The sequence below is a fragment of the Prinia subflava genome, chromosome 17, assembly GCF_021018805.1.
Source record: "Prinia subflava isolate CZ2003 ecotype Zambia chromosome 17, Cam_Psub_1.2, whole genome shotgun sequence".
NCBI classification, from domain to species: Eukaryota; Metazoa; Chordata; class Aves; order Passeriformes; family Cisticolidae; genus Prinia; species Prinia subflava.
The window spans coordinates 2,771,792-2,793,127 of NC_086263.1; the positions used below are offsets into that span (position 1 = coordinate 2,771,792).

The following is a 21,336-nucleotide window of genomic DNA, read 5'->3' on the forward strand; positions in this document are numbered from 1 at the left end:
CAGCACAGGCAGCCGGAGCGGGTGATGCTGCTCCTTCCCTGCCTGAGTCAGAGCAGGGAAAGCGGAGCACGGGACAGCCCGTGACCGGGGTGGGACAGCCCGTGACCGGGGTGGGACAGCCCGTGACCGGGGTGGGACAGCCCGTGACCGGGGTGAGCCAGAGCTGCCGGAGCAGCCGCCGCCGGTCCCGTTCGCTGCCCGTGCCCGCGGTGCTCCTTTGGGCCGAGCTATGCTGCTCCGCGGGGCTCAGACAAAGCACACGCCCTCCCGAATATCTGCTCTGCGGAATTCTGTGTCTGGAAAGCTGGGGTAGCATCGGCTCAGGCCGTTCCCGGAGCTCCGTGTTCTCAGAGCCCCGTGATCCCAGGGACACGGGGCCGTGCTGCCGGCTGGGTGTGCGTGGGGAAAAGCGTCGCGGCGGCCTCGCAACCTCTCAGGCCGCTGCCACCGGGGTCCTGCTCAGCCCGTCCCATTCTATTCTATTCTATTCTATTCTATTCTATTCTATTCTATTCTATTCTATTCTATTCTATTCTATTCTATTCTATTCTATTCTATTCTATTCTATTCTATTCTATTCTATTCTATTCTATTCTATTCTATTCTATTCTATTCTATTCTATTCTATTCTATTCTATTCTATTCTATTCTATTCTATTCTATTCTATTCTGTCCCGCCCCGCCCCGCCCCGCTGCGGCTCCGGGCGCGGGCCCCCACCGGAACTACAACTCCCATGGTGCCTCGGGGCGGCACGGCCGCCCTGACGGCCACGTGACGCGGTGGCGGCGGTCACATGACGGCGCGGCGGGGCAGGCCCGGCGGAGGAGCCACCGCCGCCCCGCATGGCCAACGTCGCCAAGAAGGTGTCCTGGTCCGGCCGCGACCGCGACGACGACGAGGACGGCCGTGCGGGCGAGACCACCCCGCTGCTCAACGGCAGCGGCCCGGGTGCGGCGGGCAGCGGCCGGCAGGTGGGTACCGCCCCCGGGAGCGGGGGGCTCCGCGCCGGAGGGAGCACGGGGAGGGCTGGGGCGGCGCGGCGGGCCCGTGTCTGCGCCCCCTTCTCCCCCTCCTCCCCCTCCTCCCCTGCGGTGTTTCACCGCGTTCGTGCCCCGGGGCTGCGCGGGCCCGGCCGGGGTCGCTGCGGGCTCCCGCGGGCTGGGAAAGCAGAACCGGGCGGGGAGGGGCCGGGGGGAGCCGGGGCACGGGCACCGGTGGGGAAAAACTGAGCAGGGGCTGAGTCAGTGCCCGGAGCCAGCCCACCCCTGCTGCGGGCCTTGGCCGCTGCTGCCCCGCCATGGGACTGTCCCTGCCAGCGGGACCTGGCGCTGAGCAGGGCCCTGCTCCTGCCCGCTGGGGCTGCTCTCCTCATCAGAGAGCCACGGCGTGCATTGGGTTGGAATGGACCTTAGAGCTCACCCTGTTCCATCCCCTGCCGTGGGCAGGATCGCCTTCCACTATCCCAGGTTGCTCCAAGCCCTGTCCGACTTGGCTTTAGACACTTCCAGAGCCACCACCTCTCTGGGAAAGCTGTGCCAGGGCCTCACCACCCTCATAAGGAGGAATATCCCGCTGACATCTATTCTCCTTTTGTTTAGTTTGAAGCCATTCTCCCTTTGTTCTGTTTGTGTCCGTCCATATAAAATTAATTTGTACTAAATGAATTTCTGCTAAAATGTCATTCTGTGAGAGCCTCTTGCCTGACGTGCTGCTGCTGCCCAGATCATCAGGCAGGGCTCAGACACCAGAGCCTCTAACCCTGGAGTGCTGGAGGGTGTCCTGTGGGCTGCATGGAGCTACACTGGCAAAAAGCAGGTCTGACGTGGGCCGTGTCACAGAGGGAGGCCAGTTCTTTCTGTCTAGTTAGTTTGGGTTAATTAAGCGAGGAAAAGTTCTCTCCAGTGTGCCCTGAGGCTGCCTGCCTGGCAGTCTCTCCCCCACGTGCAGCTCAGTGAGGGAAACTGAGGCACTCAGCGCCTGTTCCAGGGTGGAGCTGAGGGCAGGTGGGCTCTGCTGGGCTGTGGATGGGATGTCAGGATGGGGCCATGGAGCACATTTGTGCCAGCAACAGGTGGGACAGGCATTATCCATCCTCGAATTTCCTGTGCAGTTTTCTGGGAGCGTAGATAGGGAGGAGCAGTGCCAGATTCTGGCAGCTGGTAGCAAGGGTGTCTCACCCAGCACGATTCTGTGCTGCCCTGCTCCTGGGCAAGTCAGAACAGCGGGCTAATTAGAGGGAAATGTAGAGCTTGTTAGGCTGGAAGGGCCTTGTGTAGTGCTCTGGGAGCAGGGAATGGCAGCTGGAAGGAGGCAGCTGTGCCATGGCAGCTGTTCTGGGGTGAAAATAAAAGTAATTCTCCTGGGCAGTGCAGCAGGGCTCTGAATATTTACAGCACGGAGGGAATTCTGCAGGTTTGAAGGGTGTTGGAATGGGGATTAACCAGATCTCGTGGCTGGGGGTCATTAGGGAAGGGTTTTCCTGGTGGTTTGGAAGAAGTGTCTGAGGCCTGCTGCAGCAGGGGCAGTTGCAGGTGGACACCCAGCCCTACCAATGTGATTAATGTCACTATGTCCCTTCACAGTGCAGGCAGCTCAGGTCCCAGCTGGGGAGGTGGCATTTTCCTGGGCAGGGGAGGAGAGGGAGTACCTTACAGGAGCTCCAGACCACACGTGCCCCTGGCTGTGGCCACTGGGTTGTCACTGTAGGGCTGGGGTTGTATTTTGGTGTCGGGCAGCTGCCTCTCCCTTTGCCCCAGACCACTTTCAGTCCTGTGGGTCAAAGCAGGAAGGCAGGACAGCTTTGGTGGGGAAATAAAGAGAGGCTGGAGCTGCTTAACTCAGGGGAGATTTAAACCTAGGTTGTGGTAATACAATAAAAATGTCCCCTAGCAGAGCTTCTTGCCTTTCTCACGTGCTTGTTTGATGGAAATGAAAGTGATCTCAAGGTGGCCAGAGGAAGCACGGGTCTGTAGCTCCCCAGCTGACAGCTGTGAGGGACTGAGATGAAGTTCTGGGGGGCAGGAGGTGAGGAGAGGCTGGATAAACACACCTGTGGCCATAGAGGGGGTGTGAGAGGCCTGTCCCTGAGGTCTCCTCTGGTTTGGGGCCAGCTGAGCTGGCTAAGCCTTCATCCTCTCACCAGGGCTTTGTGGTGCCCCGAGCACATCCAGAAGTGAGAGGCAGCCTCTGAGCATCCTGCCTGCCGTGGGCCGTCCCTTTCCTGTCTTCTCCAGCCATGTGTGTTGGTTCTCAGGCTGGGAAGTGGGTGGAAAGTTTTTAGTAAGAGCAGCCAATTTCCATCATGAAACTGTTTTTGTCGGAGAACGTTTCTCCTTCGTTACCATCAAAGATATGCTGTAAGATATTTGTGCTGAAGTGCCCTGACTTTGAGATTGGTTTAAAGCTCCTGTTTCAGAGGGTGCCTGGAACAAGGGGTCACCATCATGAAGACCAGGCTGCTGCTGGGCAGGCTGTCCTTCTTAGCCCCTGTGTGTTTATTCTGCATCTCTGGATGCTGCCGGTCTCATTTTCTTTAATCTCAAGTAACGAAACGCAAAAAAAGTGGCCAGGCTGCAATCAAGAAGTCTTGGTGGGAGGAGGCAGAAAAAGGGAAGTATGAGTGCAGGGTGAGCCCTGATTCCTGGCAGATGGGCTGCAGATTGCACACCCCAGGCTGCTGGCAGACAGGCTGTTTGTCCCTGCTCCTGGGAGCCTGGAGGTGACTGCCCCGGAGAGCCACTGCCCTCGAGTGGTGGCAGGAGCTTCCCCGCCATGGGAACTTCAGGGAGTTTTCTGCAGGTTGCTCAAGCCATTGGGGACTGTGGCAGTGCTCCATCCTTGTGCTGCTCCTGTGCCAGGAGAAGGGCCAGGGCAATGACAGCATTTCCCATCCTCGTGGAGGGGAGGGTCAAGGAGCAGCTGTGCCCTGGGAATGGCAGCAGGAGCCTGGAAGCAAAGGCACAGCCAGTGGTGACACCCTGGGGAGTGTCCGGGTGCTTTCTCCCCTGTTATGAACCTGGAGGTGAGGAGCCCTGTTCTGTGGTGCTGTGAGGCATTTTTGGGTGATGCTGGGTTGGTTTGGAGCCTGTCTCAGCTGTGGCTGTGTGTTAGAGGAGGGGGGGGTTCAAAGCCCTGCAGCTCATCTCTCCCATTTACTGCTGGAGCAGGTGACAGGGTGCTCATGCTGGTGACACACTGGTGACACAGCCTGGAGTCTTCCACCCTGGCTGGTGTGAGGGACAGAGTGTTCTGTGGCTAAGGGGGCCCTGGGGGCTGGAAATCCTCTTCCTTCCCTTCCACAGCTTCTGTGGGCTCCTCCTGTGGTCTGTGCTCCGTTATCTCATAGATAAGGGAAAGTCAGTGCTGTCAGTTCATTACTGAGCACAGGATGGTGATGAGGGGCAGTGCCTGGGGGGTCTCCTCATGCTGGGTCGTGTCCTGCAGGGAGGAGCCTCCCTGGCTGATCCCTGTGGAAATGGGCTGTGGAACAGAGTCAGACAGTCCCTACTGATGGTTCTCCAGAGCAATGCTTGGTCGCTGTGCACACAGCCTGGGATGGGTCATGGAGATAATGCATTCAGGGCGTGAGTAGGAGGTGGTGGTTGAGATCTTCTGCTAGATTTTTTCATATTGAGGTTGATCCTCAATTTGCTCTTGCTGGTCTCAAGAGTGGTGCCATCATGGCAAAGGGGAAAGTCCCTGAGGGGGCTAGAGGTAGGGGCTCTGGTCCAGCCCCTGCTAGGAGCAGAACCCTGAGCGACACATCCAGAGGAGCTCTGGGTAAGAACTCTGCAGCCTGTTTGGTCCCAAGGTCAGTGTGTCACCAGCCACAGGGTGAATGTTTGGCTCTGATATCTAAGCAGGAATTCCCTTACTGCAGTTCATCCACTGCTTCTTGTCCCAACAGTGAGAAGCTTCAAGGGAAGTCTGGCTTTGTTCTCTCTGTAACCTCTTGCTGGGTGTCTGGAGATGGCATGAAGAGCTCCCTGAGAAGCAGCAGCTTCTCCCTGTCTGTCTTGCCATGTGTTCCAGCCCCCAACTCTCTTGCTGAGCTCACTTTCTGTGCTTTTTCTGTCCCAGGAAGCCCAAAGGGGATGCTCAGTCCCAGGTGTGCTGTTGCAGGTGCCAGATGGAGGTGTGGGATCCTTTCCCCAGACCTCCTGGAAGGCCTTGCACCACCCAGGAGGGGCTTGACCACCTCCACTCCAGCTCTGTGCCACTGACACCTCCTCACTTGCTCACCAGTTCACCGCAAGACTTTTCCAACTAAGATATTTTCTGACCACTGGGACTCATCCATCCCTGGTGCAGGGCTTTGTATTTGCTTCTGTTGAATTTGGGGGCTTTCCTGCAGCCTGGTGAGGTCCCTGGGGGAAGCAGCCCTGCCTGCCAACATTCCTGCCCAATAACAGTGACAATAACTCATTTTGGTTCAGACCAAGGCTCCAGACATCTCTTTGCAGAGTCCAGAATTAAATTAACTTGGCCACCCAGGCGGGCTGAGGGCTGGGTGCTGTGTGCAGAGTGAGGCTCAGCGTGTCCCAGAGCCTCTCCTGGGGCAGAGAGCTGTTAACCCATCTGTGCCCCCTGGGTTTTGGCAGCAGTGAGTGCTTTTATGTGGAGATAATCACAGCACTGTCACACCAACATCACACGAACCCAGGATCAGCAGCTGCCTTGGCTGAGTTTGAAAACATCCCAAGGAGGGCATTGCTCAGTGGATCTTTGAGCTGTGCACAAATAACCTTTTCTCTTGGCTCCAGGCTGCCTCAGTGTCTCCTTTTCCTTTTATCATGGTTGGGTGCTGCTGGAAGTAGCTCTTTCCTGCCCCCCTGGCATGTGATCCCCGTGGTGGGTGAGATAGGAGCCAAGCCTCTGCTTGCAGATGCCAGAGGGGTGCCAGGACTTGGGGAGAGGATATGAATAATATACTGCTTGTCTAAGGAAGTTCAGCTTCAGGCTCCACTGCACCTCCTTCCCCTTCATCTGTGCTTGTGTCCTGCTGGTGCTTAATCGATGGGGAATTGAGCTGCTGTGCCCTGGCTGCTTTCTCCACAGGGAAGGAGGGAGGAGGCTGGGGTGTCACTGCTTCAGCCACATTTCGTCTGTCTAGACCCCAAAGCTAACAGAAGGAGAATTTTCCCTGAAGAGCTGGTTCTGCCTGAGGTCTTACACAAGGGACATGGCATGAGTGACATTTTCCATCTCCTTGCCTTGATCTTGCCCTAGATGTGTGGGAGCCTCAAATCCTTGTGCTTCCTCAGTCCAGGTGGGGGTGTTCCTTTGCAAGGTGTCAGCTTTGTCCCTCCAGGTTGCAGGGCAAGGAATGTGTCCTTCCCCAGGATGGTGGGGCCCTGGCTGGGACCTCAGCCTGCCACCAGAGCAGCTGGACACTGGCAGGCACTGGAACAGGCAGTTCCTGTATCCAGCTCATGACCCGAACTTCCTATCCAGGGAGGTGACAGCTTTGTTTGTGCCCAGCTCGTGGAAGTCCACAGTGACCTGCTGTGACTGCTGGGGAAAGGGCCCACCTGGATTCTTTCCACTGGGAGTGTGGGGCCATCCCAGAAACAAAGGCCAGGCTGGTTTTGCCAAGCCAGTGTCTGAAAATGGCAGCATGGAGCACTTTGTGCTGGGGCTGCTGGGGGCTAAGGGGCACCAGAAGCTGGGGCAGAACCCGTCTGCAGGTCAGGGAGTGAAGGAGAATGTGGAGCAGAGGGAAAAATGGGAAAATAGGTCAGGCTGCAAACACAAAGGGATATTCTTCCTTGCAGTGACGTGCAGGGCTCCCAGCAGCTCGGGCCTGCATGTTCCAGACGGGATCGTGGGATTAAAGCAGCGAGGGCTCACTCTGGGACCTGCCAGCAGAGAGAGACTGACGTGCCAGAGCCCTGCTCACCATTCCTCTTTTATCCTCCAGTTCCTTAGCCTGGCAGCTGGGGAGGGGTGAGGCTCTGGAGGGGACGACCTTACTGCTGAGTGGTGTTTGGGCTGTGCTCGGGGACGGTGCTGGGTCCTCGTGCATCCCTGCGTTTCACAGCGATGGAGGGGGGACAGCAGCCTGCCTGCTCCAGCTGGGTCCCCTTGTGGCACTGCTCAGATGCAGCCTGAGCCCTTGCCTGCCTTGTCCGGGAGACAGAGGTGCCCCACACAGTCCAGAACCTCCCGTGCTGTGCAGCTGTGCTGCCAGGAGCGAGCCCGGGTAATCACCAGTGAAAGAACCTGCTCCCTAGAGGGAGATGCAAGTGCTGCTTCCCAGCACCACACTGGGGCTGGCTCAGAGAGAGCCCAGAGTCCCCAAGGCTGTGCAGGAGCAGTGTGCCCACTTCCTCCCATGTCTCGTGGCTGGCAGCCAGCCTGGCTGTCCCTCTGGTCCCAGCTGCTCAGGGATGACAAACACGCCGAGGTGACGTGCTCCTCTCTCGGCCAGGAACCGCTGCCGTGGAGCAGATGGCACAACCAGACGTGACCTCAGCTGTCCCTTGCTGCTGGCTGGGCCCTGCCAGCAGGGCAGGGTGTCGTGGTGAGCTTGTGGCTGTGGAGGTGGCACGTTGTCCAGGGGCTGTGTCCCTCCCCAGCCTCGGGAGAGTCTGCAACGTGCTGCTCAGCACAGGTTTGTCGGCTCTGCGCCGGGAACCGCGCTCGCTCCGTGCCTGTTGGAGCCCTGGAAGCTGAGAATCTTCAGCTTTCTGACAGGCACTGACCCTCAGGCCAGCACTGCATTTAACCTGAAACTGTGGAACAGCCTGCCAAGGTTGAGTGATAGCACTGGGATTGTGGGTGTGTAGTTTGAATAGAATTGTGTGATGTCACAGGGTGTAAAACTTAGAGTTTAAGATTTTAGTATATAGTGATATATATATATATAAAGCAATATGGAGAATTTAGGGTGTAGGCTAAGTTCGTGTTCTTTCACATTCTTCTTCATGGGTTTGGGTGGTTTTTCCTCGTTTTCCTCGTGAAAAGGTCCACATTGCAGAGCTTTGGTATTTGGTTATTGGGTTAAAAGTATAAATAATACAGGTGTCACCTCGTTATTGGATAAATAGTGCTTAAAAGACCTTGAAAGAGTTAGAGCCATTTTCTACCTTGTTAGCTAGAGCTCACAACTCGTGAGACTGTACCATAGATAACAATTAATAAACACTGAGTCCAAACACAAACTACGACTCCCGTGTGTTAATCCCAGCTCTAACACGAAGAAAAGAAGATAAAACCCCCACTCGTGCCAGGGGCTGGTGGTGGCCTGTCCCCAGTGAGCTGCTGCTGGCTGGCACTTCCCCAGGTGAGCTGGCTCTGCCAGCTGACAGGCTGGAGCAGCTCATCCAAATCCTGTTGAGCTGCTGCTGCCTCTGGTTCCCTCTGGGGCGCTGGGTCCCAGCTCCTCCGTGTGTCCCCTGGGTGCTGCTTTTTGGGGAGCCCTGGCAGCGGCAGGCAGGCAGAGCTCTGCGAGGGAGGCAGAGTCTTGCACGCCTGCTCCTTCCTGCTGAGAGGTTTGAGGTGCCTTCAGGAGTTGGGCTCATTTCCCCTTCTCTCCCCAGCTCACTCCTTCTCCCTTCCTGCGCATTGGGCAGCTGAGCAATGTGGACCTCAACGAGGACGTCCATGAGCTGGTGAGTGGCACAGAGAGGGGCCCACTGTCACTGAGACCCCTTCCCTTCTTCCATAACAGCTGCTGCTGTTCCCTCCTTCACATTCAGCTTGTTCCACAAGGCCTCCAGCACTTCTTCCTGGGCTGGGTGACCTCTGTGGCGTGGGCAGCTGCTGCTGCCCCAGGGGCCTCAGTAAATGCCCGAATTCGGAGCTGGGAACAGCTTGCATGGTCAAAGGCGTTTGGGAAACTGAATTTGGTTTCTGCCCAAAAACATGGGTTGGCTTGAAATAGCTCCTTGCTTTTGGCCTAAGGAATTTCCTGCCAAGGTGAAATGTTGCCCTCCACCAGAGCGTGGAGTTGCTTGGATTTAGTGCCAGGTCAACATGGCAGTGTGGTACCCAGCTGAGCAAGCCCTCCACCTGCTCCCGGGGAGACATCCAAGAAAGGCTATTTGCCTGGGGGTGGAGGGTGAGGGTGCACCCCTGACAGCTGCTCCAGCTGCCTTAAATCCCACACATCCACTAACTGGTGGAAAACCATCCCAGATCCTTGCCTGCATGGCAGCTTGCACCTCTGCACTCCTGAGCATCAAAAGGAGTTAACCTGGCAGCTGCACGTGGGTGGGAGGGCTGGACTCCAGCCTGACCATCCTAAGCTGTGCATCACATCCCACAGGAGACAGAGGTCCCCCGGCAGCATCCCAACGAGATCCCCCACAACGAGAAGCTGCTGTCACTCAAGTATGAGGTAAGTGCCCCTCTGCCCCATCTCAGCTCTGCTCTCTGGGATGCAGCAGGTGAGGAATGAGCTCACAGCTCCCACTGAGGGCAGAGTCAGTGCAGAAGGAGTGGAATCGAGGAAGGCAGATGGTAACAGGGGCAGGGTGAGGGGCTGAGGGCAGCACTCCCCAGCATGGGGGTCTCTTAGCCTGGTAGACAATAACAGCATCTCCCTTTCCCAAACTAGAGCTTGGACTATGACAACAGTGAAAACCAGCTATTCCTGGAGGAGGAGAGGAGGATAAACCATGCGGTGAGTCCTGCTGGGCTGCCCACAGATCATTTCAGGTGGGGTGGACAGGGAAGCTGTGCCCTCTGCCCGACTGCTGGGGGGCTTCTTTGAGCCAGAGGAGGTTGTGCTTAAACCTAGGTCGAGCTGGGATGGGTTTATGGGCACTGCCCAGCTTGTGACAAGCTGTGAAATCATAGGATCAATGAGGTGGTTGGAATGGGAGCTGATCTGGGTGTGTGTGGTGGCATTGCCTGGTGGTATGGGGCAGGTCCAGAGGGCAGGAGCAGAGGTTCTTCTGGAGTCACATGAAACATCTGCCCTGGGGGCTTTGGGAATCAGTGCCAGCAAGAATCCCAGCAGGATGGGCCTGATGGAGGCAGGCAAGCTGGAAAAGCACCTTAGGGATCCCACAGAGGAGCAGTGGGATCCCTAAGGTTCAAGAGCACTGCTAAAATCAGTAAATTGTGTCCAGGCTTCGCTGGGTCAGCCAGCATTGGTGCTCCCTGGCTCTCCTCAGAGCTTCCCAGCCTTGGGACTGTGCTGGGGAGGGTGTCAGGTGTGCTGGGTGCCCTGGGTGCCAGGCTGGGTGGCAGCAGGGTGTTTGCCCCTCAGGCTTTCCGCACGGTGGAGATCAAGCGCTGGGTCATCTGCGCCATGATCGGCATCCTCACCGGCCTCGTCGCCTGCTTCATCGACATCGTGGTGGAGAACCTGGCTGGCCTCAAGTACCGCGTGGTGAAGGACAGTATCCTCACAGAGCAGTGGCTGCTGGCCAGCTGGGACCCCTGGGATCTCCTGGGAGCTGTGAGAGGGGTCGTGGGGGAAGAGGGCAGCGCTTCCTCGCTCCAGTTTGGTGGCACAGACTCTGCTGCCCAGCTGCTCTGCAGGGCTCAGCTGTGGCTGGGCACTGCCATAACAGAGCAGGCTCATTTCAGCTGCCCTGGATGCTCTGAGTGACAGGGGGCTTGGAGCACTCTGGTCTAGTGAATGGCATCCCTGCCCGGGGCAGGGGGCTGGAACTGGATGGTTTTTAATCTTGCATCCAACCCGAACTGTCCTGTGAGTCTGTGAGGTGCTGTGGTGGGAGGGGTGGTACCCAAGCAATACTGGCCTTTCCTTGAGCTGCTGCCCCAGACATTGACAAGTTCACAGCCAAAGGGGGCCTCTCTTTCTCCCTGTTACTCTGGGCCACCCTGAATGCCAGCGTGGTGATGGTGGGCTCTCTGATCGTTGCCTTCATAGAGGTAAGAGTTTGGAACTGTTCTGGGTTCTTTGCATGGGCAAAGCAGGGTCACATTCCCAGAAAACATGCAAAATTTTGTAAACAGTGAATGTATTTCTGCCAGTTTGGCTCCTGGTAGCACCAGCTCCTTGGTGTTGGCTCCAGCTGTGCTGTGGGGTTTCTGTGGGGCTGTCAGGCTGCTGGATGTGCTGGCAGCCTGAGGCAGAGGCTGTGCTCCAGCCCTGGGTGGGGGTGCAGCTCTCCCAAGCCTTGGCCCTAGCTCAGCCTCTGTTTTGGGTGTACCCGGGTACCAGCAGAGACCAGTCTGGCTGGGTGCCTCAGGGACAGCCTCTGGAGGACAAGCCAGAGACTGGGACTTCCTGTGGATCACTCTAAGCCATGGTGTCGTCCTTGTGGCTTTGCCCTTGCTCTCCCTGGCCACCTTTGTGACCTTTCTGTAGCTGTGACAGGGTGGGGAACACCTGAGTGTCCCCAAGAACCCAGCCAGCTCCTTTACCCTGGCACTTTTGCCCTTAGGAAGTGGCTGCCTCCCTCAAGGCCATCTCCAGAGCCTGTTTGTAAGCTCTGGCCTCATCTCAGAGCCCCCCTGAGGGTGTGCTGTGTGTGCCCTGTGCTGAGAGACAGGGGTCAGGTGGCTGATTAGGGTTAGGGTGTGTCCCCATCCTGTGTGTGACAGCTCTCCCTGCTCCCTGCAGCCCGTGGCAGCTGGCAGTGGCATTCCCCAGATCAAATGTTACCTCAACGGCGTGAAGATTCCACACGTTGTCCGGCTCAAGGTAGGGAGCAGAAGGTGGTGGGATGGCCTGGGCACATTGTGTCCTCCTGGAATGGTCCCTGCCCACCCTGTGGCACAGCAGGAGCTGACATGAACTCCCAGCTCCATAGCTGTTTCCCCCCTCCCAGTGCCCAGAGGTTAAATCTCCTGCCCTGGGATGAGCAGCTGGCTCTGGGACGAGCAGCTTTGGGTAGATTTTTGCTCTGGCCAGGAAAAAAATTGACCAACTCCGTTGCCACAGTGGGGAGGGCTGAGAACCACAATTTCCTCGGGTCGTTGGCTCCTCCCATGCCTCAGGGCAGTGTCTGTGTCCCCTGTCGTGCTCCTGGTGCCACCCCTGTGACGTGCTGTGCCCTCTGTTCTGCAGACCCTGGTGATCAAAGTCTGCGGGGTCATCCTCTCGGTGGTCGGCGGCCTGGCTGTTGGGAAGGTGATGTGCACACAGCTCTCTCTGACGTGCTGCTGACGTGTTGCTCCCTGCTGCTGGCACTTGTGTCACAGCCTGTCACTGCTCCTGTGCTGGGGGCCCTGCGGTGACTCCCCAGTGTTACTCCCTGGTGTCTGCTGGCCGAGGTGACTGCGGCACTGCCGAGCTCGGGGAGCCCCTGGGGCACGTGGTGTCACCGTGCCAGCCTGCGTGTGGCTTGGCTGAGGGCAGGAGAGCAGCAGCCCTGTCCATCAGTGGTTGTTCCTGCAAACAGTAGGTGGGGGTGACTTGGGTGTCCCACTGGGACCTTTCTGGCTTGCTGGGATTGAAGGCAGGCAAGGGAAGCACTTGTTTCCTCAGCTGGTGGGAACAGGAGGTGGGCAAGGCACGTGTTAGAATAAGGATTTCATAAAACCATGGAATGGTTTGAGTTGGAAGGGATCCTAAAGATCATCTCATTCCAAACCCCCGCCATGGGCAGAAACACCTTTCTCTAGACCAGGTTGCTCAGAGTTCTGGTCTTGAACACTTCCAGGATGGGAAGGGGGAAAATGTCAATGTCTGTATTTCCCTCAGGGAAATGCTCCCATCCAGCCTCAGGACTGCAAGCTGGTGAGCAGCATTCAGCCACCCCTGTCCTTCATTCCCCATCTGACTCTGCTCTCTGGTCCCTAGGAAGGACCCATGATTCACTCTGGATCCGTGATTGCTGCCGGGATCTCCCAGGGGAGATCCACGTCGCTGAAGCGAGACTTCAAGGTCGGTGTTGAGGTCCCGGGGTTGTGCTGCCCCTCTGTGCCAGCCCAGGCTGCTCCCACTGGAGGCTTGGCATCACCCATGTCATGCCCTGTGTCTCACCTCAGCTCCAGCCCCTGGCCAGCCCTAAAGCTGCCTTCACTGCTGTTTCAGATCTTCGAGTACTTCCGCAGAGACACAGAGAAGAGGGACTTTGTGTCGGCCGGAGCTGCCGCCGGCGTCTCGGCTGCGTTCGGTGCCCCCGTGGGTGTGTGTCTGGGCTCTCTGGCACTGGGCAGTGCCTGGACATGGATTTCCTCAGGAGGTTTCTCCTGCTTGCTTGGAGGCATCTGTTGGGATCTGCATAGGGCACTGCTGGGGCCTTCCAAGTTTTCCTGCCGTGCCATGCAGGTGTTGGCCCTGCCCAAGAGCAAGGAGCTCATCTGCCTCAGGTCCCAAATGTTGCCTCCCTGGGATGGAGAGTGGCAGTGGGGGGCATTGCTGTGGTCAGTACATCACTGATGGCTTGGTGGGCTTGCCTGTGAGAGGGTCTGGGCAGCATGGGCACATGGCCTGGGGTGAATTGTGGGTGCTCAGCTGGTGCTGTAGCCAAGGGGCTGTGCCGTGTACCCCTTGTGAGGATGTTGTGTCTTGTGTTTGCAGGGGGTGTCCTGTTCAGCTTGGAGGAAGGGGCTTCATTCTGGAACCAGTTCCTGACGTGGAGAATTGTAAGTGCTGGAAAGCAGTGGAGAGCTGCTGGTTCTGGTGTGAGGCATTGCCTTTTCTGGGTGCCCTGCAGCCCCAGGCCTCTGACACCCCTGCTCCTGCAAGGACCCACGGGTAACCCACCCCAGGGAGAAGCATCCCAGCTCTCCTCCTGTGCCCTGCTCCTCAGGGGCTGAATTTGGGCCTGGCTGAGCTCCATCTTGCTGCCAGCTCCTTTCCAAGGGGTCTGCCTTGGGCTGTGCCCCAGGGCAACAAAGAGGCAAAAGGAGAAGCGAGACCCTGGTCAGCATAAGCTGCCCAAAGTGCTGCCACAGGGGATGTGACCTGCTGTCCCCACTACACCACGGCACCAAGCCCTGGCCAAGGGCCTTGGGGGTGGTTTGGGATAATGCATGGGGCATGTGGTGAGGGAATGGGGCTGGAGGCATCTGGCAGTGACTGTGGGCTGCATCTCCTTCCAGTTCTTTGCCTCCATGATCTCCACCTTCACGCTGAACTCTGTCCTGAGCGTTTACCACGGCAATGCCTGGGATCTCTCCAGCCCTGGGCTTATCAACTTTGGCAGATTTGATAGCGAGGTAGGCACGGGTGTTCCCCATGTAGGGCTCTGCTGAGGGGTTAGAAACAGCTTTTACCAGCTTTGGGGACATCAGTTTATCTATAACCTCGCTGAGGGGCTGAGGCAGGCTCTGTCTCAGCAGGCCAGATCTCAGCTCCACCAGCCCCAGCACAAGGAACTTCTGGAGGCTTTGAGCTGTTCAGGGGAGACTTTGGGGCAGCTCTGGAAGCCTCGTGTCAGCACAGAATTGTGCTGTCCCAGCAGTCAGTGACTGACTGTGGGACTGCAGGTGGGCCAGGAGATCTGAAACCCCCTTCTTGCTTGCTCGCTTGCAGAAAATGGGATACACAATCCAGGAAATTCCTATCTTCATCTTTATGGGAGTGGTTGGTAAGAGAATGCTGCTGTTTCGATTTGATTAGTCTGAATAATTTCCTCTCTTCTCTGTCTGGGTCTAAAAAGCTTTGGCATCCAGTTTCCTGGGGAAAATGGGGAATCCATTAAATTCTGGAGAATCCATTAAATTGTGGGGCTTATGCAGGGATGAGAGCTGGATCCTGGCCCAACCCTGGTAGCAAAGTCAAGCCCCTTTAACCCATGCTGAGCGGGGTCATTGCACTGCAGTCCTGGGCAGCCCCTTGCTGCCCTTATCCCCACGGGTTTGGCCTGTCCTTTGCCTGCCTGGTGCCAGCACTGTGACATTGGCCCCTGGCCCCTGCTGCTGGTGCCAGCCTCCCCTTGGTGACAGGTCCTGGCTGGCTGCAGGGACAGCATCCTCATCTCCCGGGGCTGCTGGTCGCTCTGGTGGGTTGTGGATGATCTTCAGAGGTTCCTTGTGTTGTGGGCCCTGCGTGCTGAGCTCTTCCTCCCTCGCTGGCAGGTGGGATCCTCGGAGCCCTGTTCAATGCCCTCAATTACTGGCTGACCATGTTCCGGATCAGGTAAGAGCTCACGGGTGATGGAGGGGGTTGAGGTGGGTTGGCTGGTGCCGTCTGCATTCCCTCAAAGTGGCATTCCCAGATGGAGCAAGGCTCTAATCTCTCACTTTATGTGAGCAACAGCAGTTCCTGAAAGCTGCCTCTCGCTGCCTGTGGCCGGGGCTGTGACCCACAGCATCCCAGCACTGCTCTGACCCTGCCAAGTGTTTCCCTCCAGTGACTGGAGGGCCCAGAGAGGTGCAGACACTGCAGACCTGACTGTCGTGTGCCCTGAGAGGACCAAGAGAAGGGAGAGAGCTGCTAAAGCCAACTGAGACCAGTCTGGCCCAGCCAATACCTGTCACCAGCTTTTCAAGCAGCAGGACAGCCTGGCAGGGTCCGGGCAGGGAGCAGAGGCAGCCAGGCTGTCATGTGCCTGGTGTGACATCCCAGCCAGGCTGGGGCTGACCCTGCCTGCACCCCTGGGTGCCACCCTCATTCCTCTGTTCCCTGCACAGGTACATCCACCGGCCCTGCCTGCAGGTGGTTGAGGCCATGCTGGTGGCAGCAGTGACGGCTACTGTGGGATTTGTCATGATTTACTGCTCAAGAGATTGCCAGCCCATCCAGGGGAGCTCCGTGGCATATCCCCTGCAGGTAGGACATGCTGCAGAACATGCTGAGGGCCGCCCTGAGCCTGGGGGCTCAGCAGGGAGATAAGACCCTGCTGGGTTTGGGACACTGGACCTCGCAGTTGATGCCCTCCACTGCAGGCAGAGCTGGAGAGCCAAGGGTGTTTAGGTGTCCTCCCTGCCCAGAGCTGCCTCCTTGCTGGCACATGTCCCCCAGCCTTCCCTGCCACTTCTAACTCCTTCTTATCTTGCCTTTTCAGCTTTTCTGTGCTGATGGAGAGTACAACTCCATGGCCACTGCCTTCTTCAACACACCTGAGAAGAGCGTCGTCAACCTCTTCCATGACCCTCCAGGTCAGTGCACCCAGCAGAGAGGCCTTGAATGTGAGCAGAGAGGGTCCATGTGTTCCTTGACCACTCCTGGGACAAGGCAGAGGATGATCAGTCCATGAGGGCTTCACAAAACACTGCTACTGTGGAAGGAGGAGGGATGGCTGCTGTGCCTGGTGGCCCCTCTGAGCTCCGCCAAAGGCCTGTGGTGTTGGGAGGCTCTGGGGCCAAGCACCTGGTTTAGTTCATGCACATTTGCAGACTGTGTTGCTTCTGACTTGTGTGAGAGTGTGTCTGACCCTTGCTGTCTGTCTGAGGTCTGTTCTGGAAATGTTGCTGGGATGGTTTCTTAATTAGCAGGGTCACTTGCCCCGTAATGACTTTACCTTCTGGGCAGGTTGTGGAGGTGGATCTTGGGGTTTGGATTTGCTTGAGAAATGCAGTTTGGTTCCCAGGTTCTAGCTCCATTTTCTTTGGACCTGGTGTAACCCCAGCATCTCCTCTGCCTGTTGTGGAATCCGAGTTCTGTGCCCAGCTGCACGTGGGTGGGGAACAGAGAGATCCTCAGGGATCCCGAGGGTGCAGCTTGGCCACCTGCAGCCAGGGGATGACCATCCTGTGTCTGAGGGCTGCTCCCTGCAGTGCTGGCTCCTCCCTGGCTCAAGGCTTCTGTCTGAAGGAGGGCTTGCAAAGTACTTGTTTAAACTAGACTGGGCTGCTCAGCAATCCCAAAATAGCAGTTAGCTGGGCTGTGGGGTCAGCAGGGTCTCGCTGGGATGGCACAGCCTGTGCTGTGGGACAGCATGGAGCAGCTGTGGGAGCTGCAAGATGGGAGGGAGTTTGCAGGACCTGCCCTGCTGGGTTGATCCCAAAGCTGGCAGTGGGACCTCTGTCCCCCCAGCCTCATCCTTCAGCCCTGGCAGTCCCTCCCTCGAGGCTTTGAAGTTCATCGTGGGAGCCTGGGAACTACAGGGCTGGGAGGGGACGAGTCACGAGATGGAGGAATGGGATGTGAGGGGCTGGCATGGCACTGGCTGGGTGGGGGGTGCTGGAGGGGGCAGAAATAACCTGAAGAGCCAGTTTGGAAGGCCTGTGCTGCCAGGGCACGAGGTACAGCCCAAGAAGAGGGGCTCTCACTGCTGGGAGTGTTGTGGGGCTGCTGCTGCCTGATCCATGGCACAGCCCATCACAGTGTACCCTGGGACCAGCCCTGACTCTGTTCTGCCCCCACCCCAGGTTCCTACAACCCCATGACCCTGGGCATGTTCACACTGATGTATTTCTTCCTGGCCTGCTGGACCTACGGCCTGACAGTGTCCGCAGGGGTCTTCATCCCCTCCCTGCTGATCGGGGCGGCCTGGGGGCGGCTCTTTGGCATCTCCCTGTCCTACCTGACCAGGGGCTCGGTGAGTCCTGCCTGGGCCCTGGACCCAGCCCTCCTCCCTCGCTGCTGGGCTGGTGCCTGGAGCTGCCTGAAAGCTCTGGAGTGGGCTTGGCTCCTTGCTTGGTATCTTCGTGAGCTAGGTCTGGGCTGCCCCACGTCCCAGTGGAGCAGCTGGGTTGTTCAGGCAGCCTCAGGCACTTCTCCCCACTTTGGAGGGGGGGGTTTGGTGGCCAGGACTCTGCTGGCTATCTCTGAATACCCTGGAGCTAGCAGGTGACTTGGCTTCTTCTCTCCTGTGCTCAGATCTGGGCTGATCCTGGGAAGTACGCCCTGATGGGAGCTGCTGCACAGCTGGGTGAGTTCCCCAGGGCTCAGTGCTGGCTGGGGTGAAGATGTCTTGGGCAAAAGCACTCCCTGCTATCCTGACAGCTTCCTTCCCAGCTGAAGCCCAGCCTGGCTGTCAGCTTCCTAATCGCCCTGCCAAGCACAGTGAGGGCTGGGCTCACCCAGGGCACCCCTGGGCGGGCAGTCCTGGATCACTGAGAGATTCAGGGCCCTCAGGTGTTGTGTGATGCCCTCACTCTGTGTTTCCTTGCTCTTCTAAACCCCCAAACCCCTCTGGCAGGCGGGATAGTGCGGATGACGCTGAGTCTCACAGTCATCATGATGGAGGCGACAGGCAACGTCACCTATGGCTTCCCCATCATGCTGGTGCTGATGACAGCAAAGATTGTGGGAGACTACTTCGTGGAGGTGAGGGCTGGTGTGCTCCCCAGGCCTGTGGGTCAGGGCTGGTGCTGCTGGGGGGCCATGGGGGGCAAGGACAGGCGTGTGCTCGCTCTGAGGGATGAGCTGCTGCCTGGCTGTGCCCCTTGGCACCTCACCAGGCTTCTCCTGATGGCTTGGCTCTTGTTGCAGGGACTGTACGACATGCACATCCAGCTGCAAAGTGTGCCCTTCCTGCACTGGGAGGCCCCAGTGACGTCCCACTCCCTCACAGCCAGGTAGGTGGGCTGGGCATTGCTGTGGCAGCAGCCTTTGGACCACGCTGTTGGCCTCAGCTGGGAGTGGAGGTTGCAGGAGCCTGCTGTCCCCTGGTACCACCTGCTTCTTCCCCAGCAGGGATGTGGCCTGCAGTGTGTTCCTTCCTCTCTCCCTGGCAGCTTTTGGGGACAGAGGAGGCATCAGCACTGAGGAGCTGTGTGTGTTGAGGGGAATATTTACGGTGTGAGGGTGGTCAGGGCCTGGCACAGGGTGCCCAGAGAAGCTGTGGCTGTCCCATCCCTGGAACTGTCCAAGGCCAGGATGGCTGGTACTTGGAGCAACCCGGGATAGTAGAAGGTATCCCTGCCCGTGGGAAGGGTTTGGAATGAGATGAGCTCACAGGTCCCTTCCCACCAAGGCAGTGTGTGGCTGCACGGGTCAGCGTGTGCTGCCGTGGGGCTGTTTCACCCGGAGCTCTCCCTGCAGGGAGGTGATGAGCACTCCTGTCACCTGCCTGCGGAGGATCGAGCGCGTGGGCACGGTCGTGGACATCCTCAGTGACACCTCCTCCAACCACAACGGCTTCCCCGTGGTGGAGAGCAACCCCGACACCACGCAGGTGGGCTGGGCGTCCCTGGGGAGGGGCTGCAGCCGGGGTGGCCCCACAGGGGCTGGCTGCAGCGCGGGACCCTCACACACGGTGCCCTGTTGCAGGTTGCTGGGCTGCGGGGTCTGATCCTGCGGTCCCAGCTCATCGTCCTGCTGAAGCACAAGGTGGGTGATGCTGCCTGAGACTGCCTTGTGTCTGCTGTCCCAGTCGTGTCTCAGGCCTCTCGCTGCCTGCCTTGCTTGGGAGGAGCTGGCAGAGGGGCCCTGTCATCTCCCTCAGCTCACCCAGGGGGTGGTGGGTGCTGCCATTCAGTGATGGGGTTACCCCAGCACCATCCTGCACCCCACTGGCCTCACAAACCTGAGTGGGTGGGGAACAGGCTGTGCTTGTGCAGATGGTCCATCTGTCCCACACCTCTGCCACACTTTTCCCTCCCCGCCCTGTGCGTTGTCTTGGTGCCTGTGAGCTCTGTGGGGTAGTCCCCTGCCATCTCTTTCCTCCCAAGGTTTTTGTGGAGAGGGCCAACCTGAGCCTGGTGCAGCGGCGGCTGAAGCTGAAGGATTTTCGGGACGCCTACCCCCGCTTCCCCCCCATCCAGTCCATCCACGTCTCCCAGGATGAGCGCGAGTGCATGATTGACCTCAGCGAGTTCATGAACCCCTCGCCCTACACCGTGCCCCAGGTAACGGCCAGGGCCCCTCTGCACAGCTCCCCAGGGCTGGGGGTGGGCGCTGGGAGCTGCCCAGGGCTGCTGCAGCTCCCCCAGCCCCGTTCTGCCCCGCAGGAGGCGTCTCTGCCGCGGGTGTTCAAGCTCTTCCGAGCCCTGGGCCTGCGGCACTTGGTGGTCGTGGACAATCGCAACGAGGTGAGTCCCTGTCCCCTGTGCAGGCAGCCCGGGCTCCTCCAGGGGACAGGGCCACGCTGTCCCCAGGCTCTGTGTGCCCACACGGGGCTGTAGCCTGTCCCTTTCACCCTGTCCCTCTCCCGGCAGGTGGTGGGCATGGTGACCCGCAAGGACCTCGCCAGGTACCGCCTGGGGAAGGAGGGCCTGGAGGAGCTCTCGCTGGCACAGACGTGAGGCAGGGGGGCCCAGCAGAGACGTGCCCCGGCCCCTTGGAGCTGGGGACCCCCTTTTGCAGGAGGAGGGGAGAGGACTGGGCCAGTCCATGCAGGCATCACAGTGCCTGGAGCACTGGCGTGGCCGTGCTGCCCTGGCCCTCCTGCCTGTTGCTGCCTTCCCACGTCTACTGCCTCCTCTTGTCACCCCTTCCTCTGCTTCCCTGAGGGATCAAAATTCACCCTTGGCTCTGTTAGCTCCTGGAATAGGCTGTCCTTGAAGGTTGGGTGAAGGCTGGAGTGTTTCATGGGGAGCCGGACTGCCCCACCGAGCTGGGCACACTCCTCTGATATGGCACATGGCCTCCCTTGCCTCATCCACCCAGTCTGGGCTGTCTGGGACTTAGCCCTGCTCTAGCTTCGGCTGCAGGGCCTGTGAGAGGAGCAGAGGGGACATGATGGGGCTCCCTCCTGCCCCCAGGCTCTATTCCCCATTCCTGTGGTCCTGCCTGCTGGGTTGGGCTGAGCTCTGGGGTTGCTTCCCTGCTCCTTGGGACTGAGGAGGTGGATGTGCCCTGCTTGGCTGTGCAATAAAAGGGCTCCCCTGGTTCTGCAGCTGCTGCCTCTGGCTCTTTCTTGGCTCCCTCAGCCACTCTGACCCCAACCCAGATGTGGGGAGACACCCCTGGGATTTGGAGTAGGGATGGGAGAGCTGTCTGCACTGGGGCACTGTTGGTCCTGGAGCCTGTACCCCTCTGCCACTCTTGCAGTCCTCCCACCACTGTTGCTCCTACTCTGGGATCCAGAGTCACTCCTGGGGCATGTTCTGGCCCTTTCCAGCATCCTGGGCCCTTCCAGGCACCCCAGACCCCACCACAGTCCTGGACGTGGCCACGGGGTGGGAGCAAAGCCAGCCCTGGCACCTCACTTCTCCCATCTGCCCCCATCCTTGCTCCTCTCCTTGGCCTTGCCCTGCCCGCTGCCCTGGGACTGCCCCTTCCTCACTTGGACACAGGCAGCCTGGTGCCTGGAGAGGCTTTTGACTGTGGGATCTGTGCTGAAATAAAGTCTGTTTGTACTTTTATCGTGGTGCTGCCTCTCTCTTGCTTCCCTTGGGGCCACTGTCCAGGCTCAGGTGTCCCCTTGGGGCTGAACTCCTGCTGCTGGGAGGGCACAGGCTAGGGGGCGGGGGGTGCTGCCCCAGCAGGGCTCAAGGCAGGGGTGGCTGCCCCTTCCCGGGTTCTTTTCCCTTTCAACACCGCCACAAAGCAGAGGATGCCTCAGCTGGGCCCTGGTAACAGCCAGGTCCGGCCGTGGGGAGGAAGAGCCAGCCCTGCTGTTCTGTGTGGGTCC

The 21,336-nt window shown here is 58.6% G+C and overlaps 1 protein-coding gene across 1 annotated transcript; it reads left to right on the forward strand.

Annotated features, from left to right (window-relative positions):
- Positions 1 to 773: 773 nt before the first annotated feature.
- Positions 774 to 21,067, forward strand: CLCN7 (chloride voltage-gated channel 7). The gene is made up of 25 exons (XM_063414198.1): positions 774 to 972; positions 8,542 to 8,613; positions 9,270 to 9,341; positions 9,561 to 9,626; positions 10,218 to 10,350; positions 10,740 to 10,849; positions 11,544 to 11,624; positions 11,991 to 12,053; positions 12,726 to 12,809; positions 12,960 to 13,053; positions 13,449 to 13,513; positions 13,973 to 14,089; positions 14,406 to 14,460; positions 14,951 to 15,011; positions 15,506 to 15,644; positions 15,880 to 15,973; positions 17,186 to 17,355; positions 17,637 to 17,688; positions 17,959 to 18,086; positions 18,252 to 18,337; positions 18,804 to 18,936; positions 19,032 to 19,091; positions 19,433 to 19,609; positions 19,712 to 19,792; positions 19,919 to 21,067. The coding sequence occupies exons 1-25, from the start codon at positions 844 to 846 to the stop codon at positions 20,003 to 20,005; spliced, it is 2,409 nt and encodes an 802-aa protein (XP_063270268.1). The 5' UTR covers positions 774 to 843; the 3' UTR covers positions 20,006 to 21,067.
- The last annotated feature ends 269 nt before the right edge of the window (positions 21,068 to 21,336 follow it).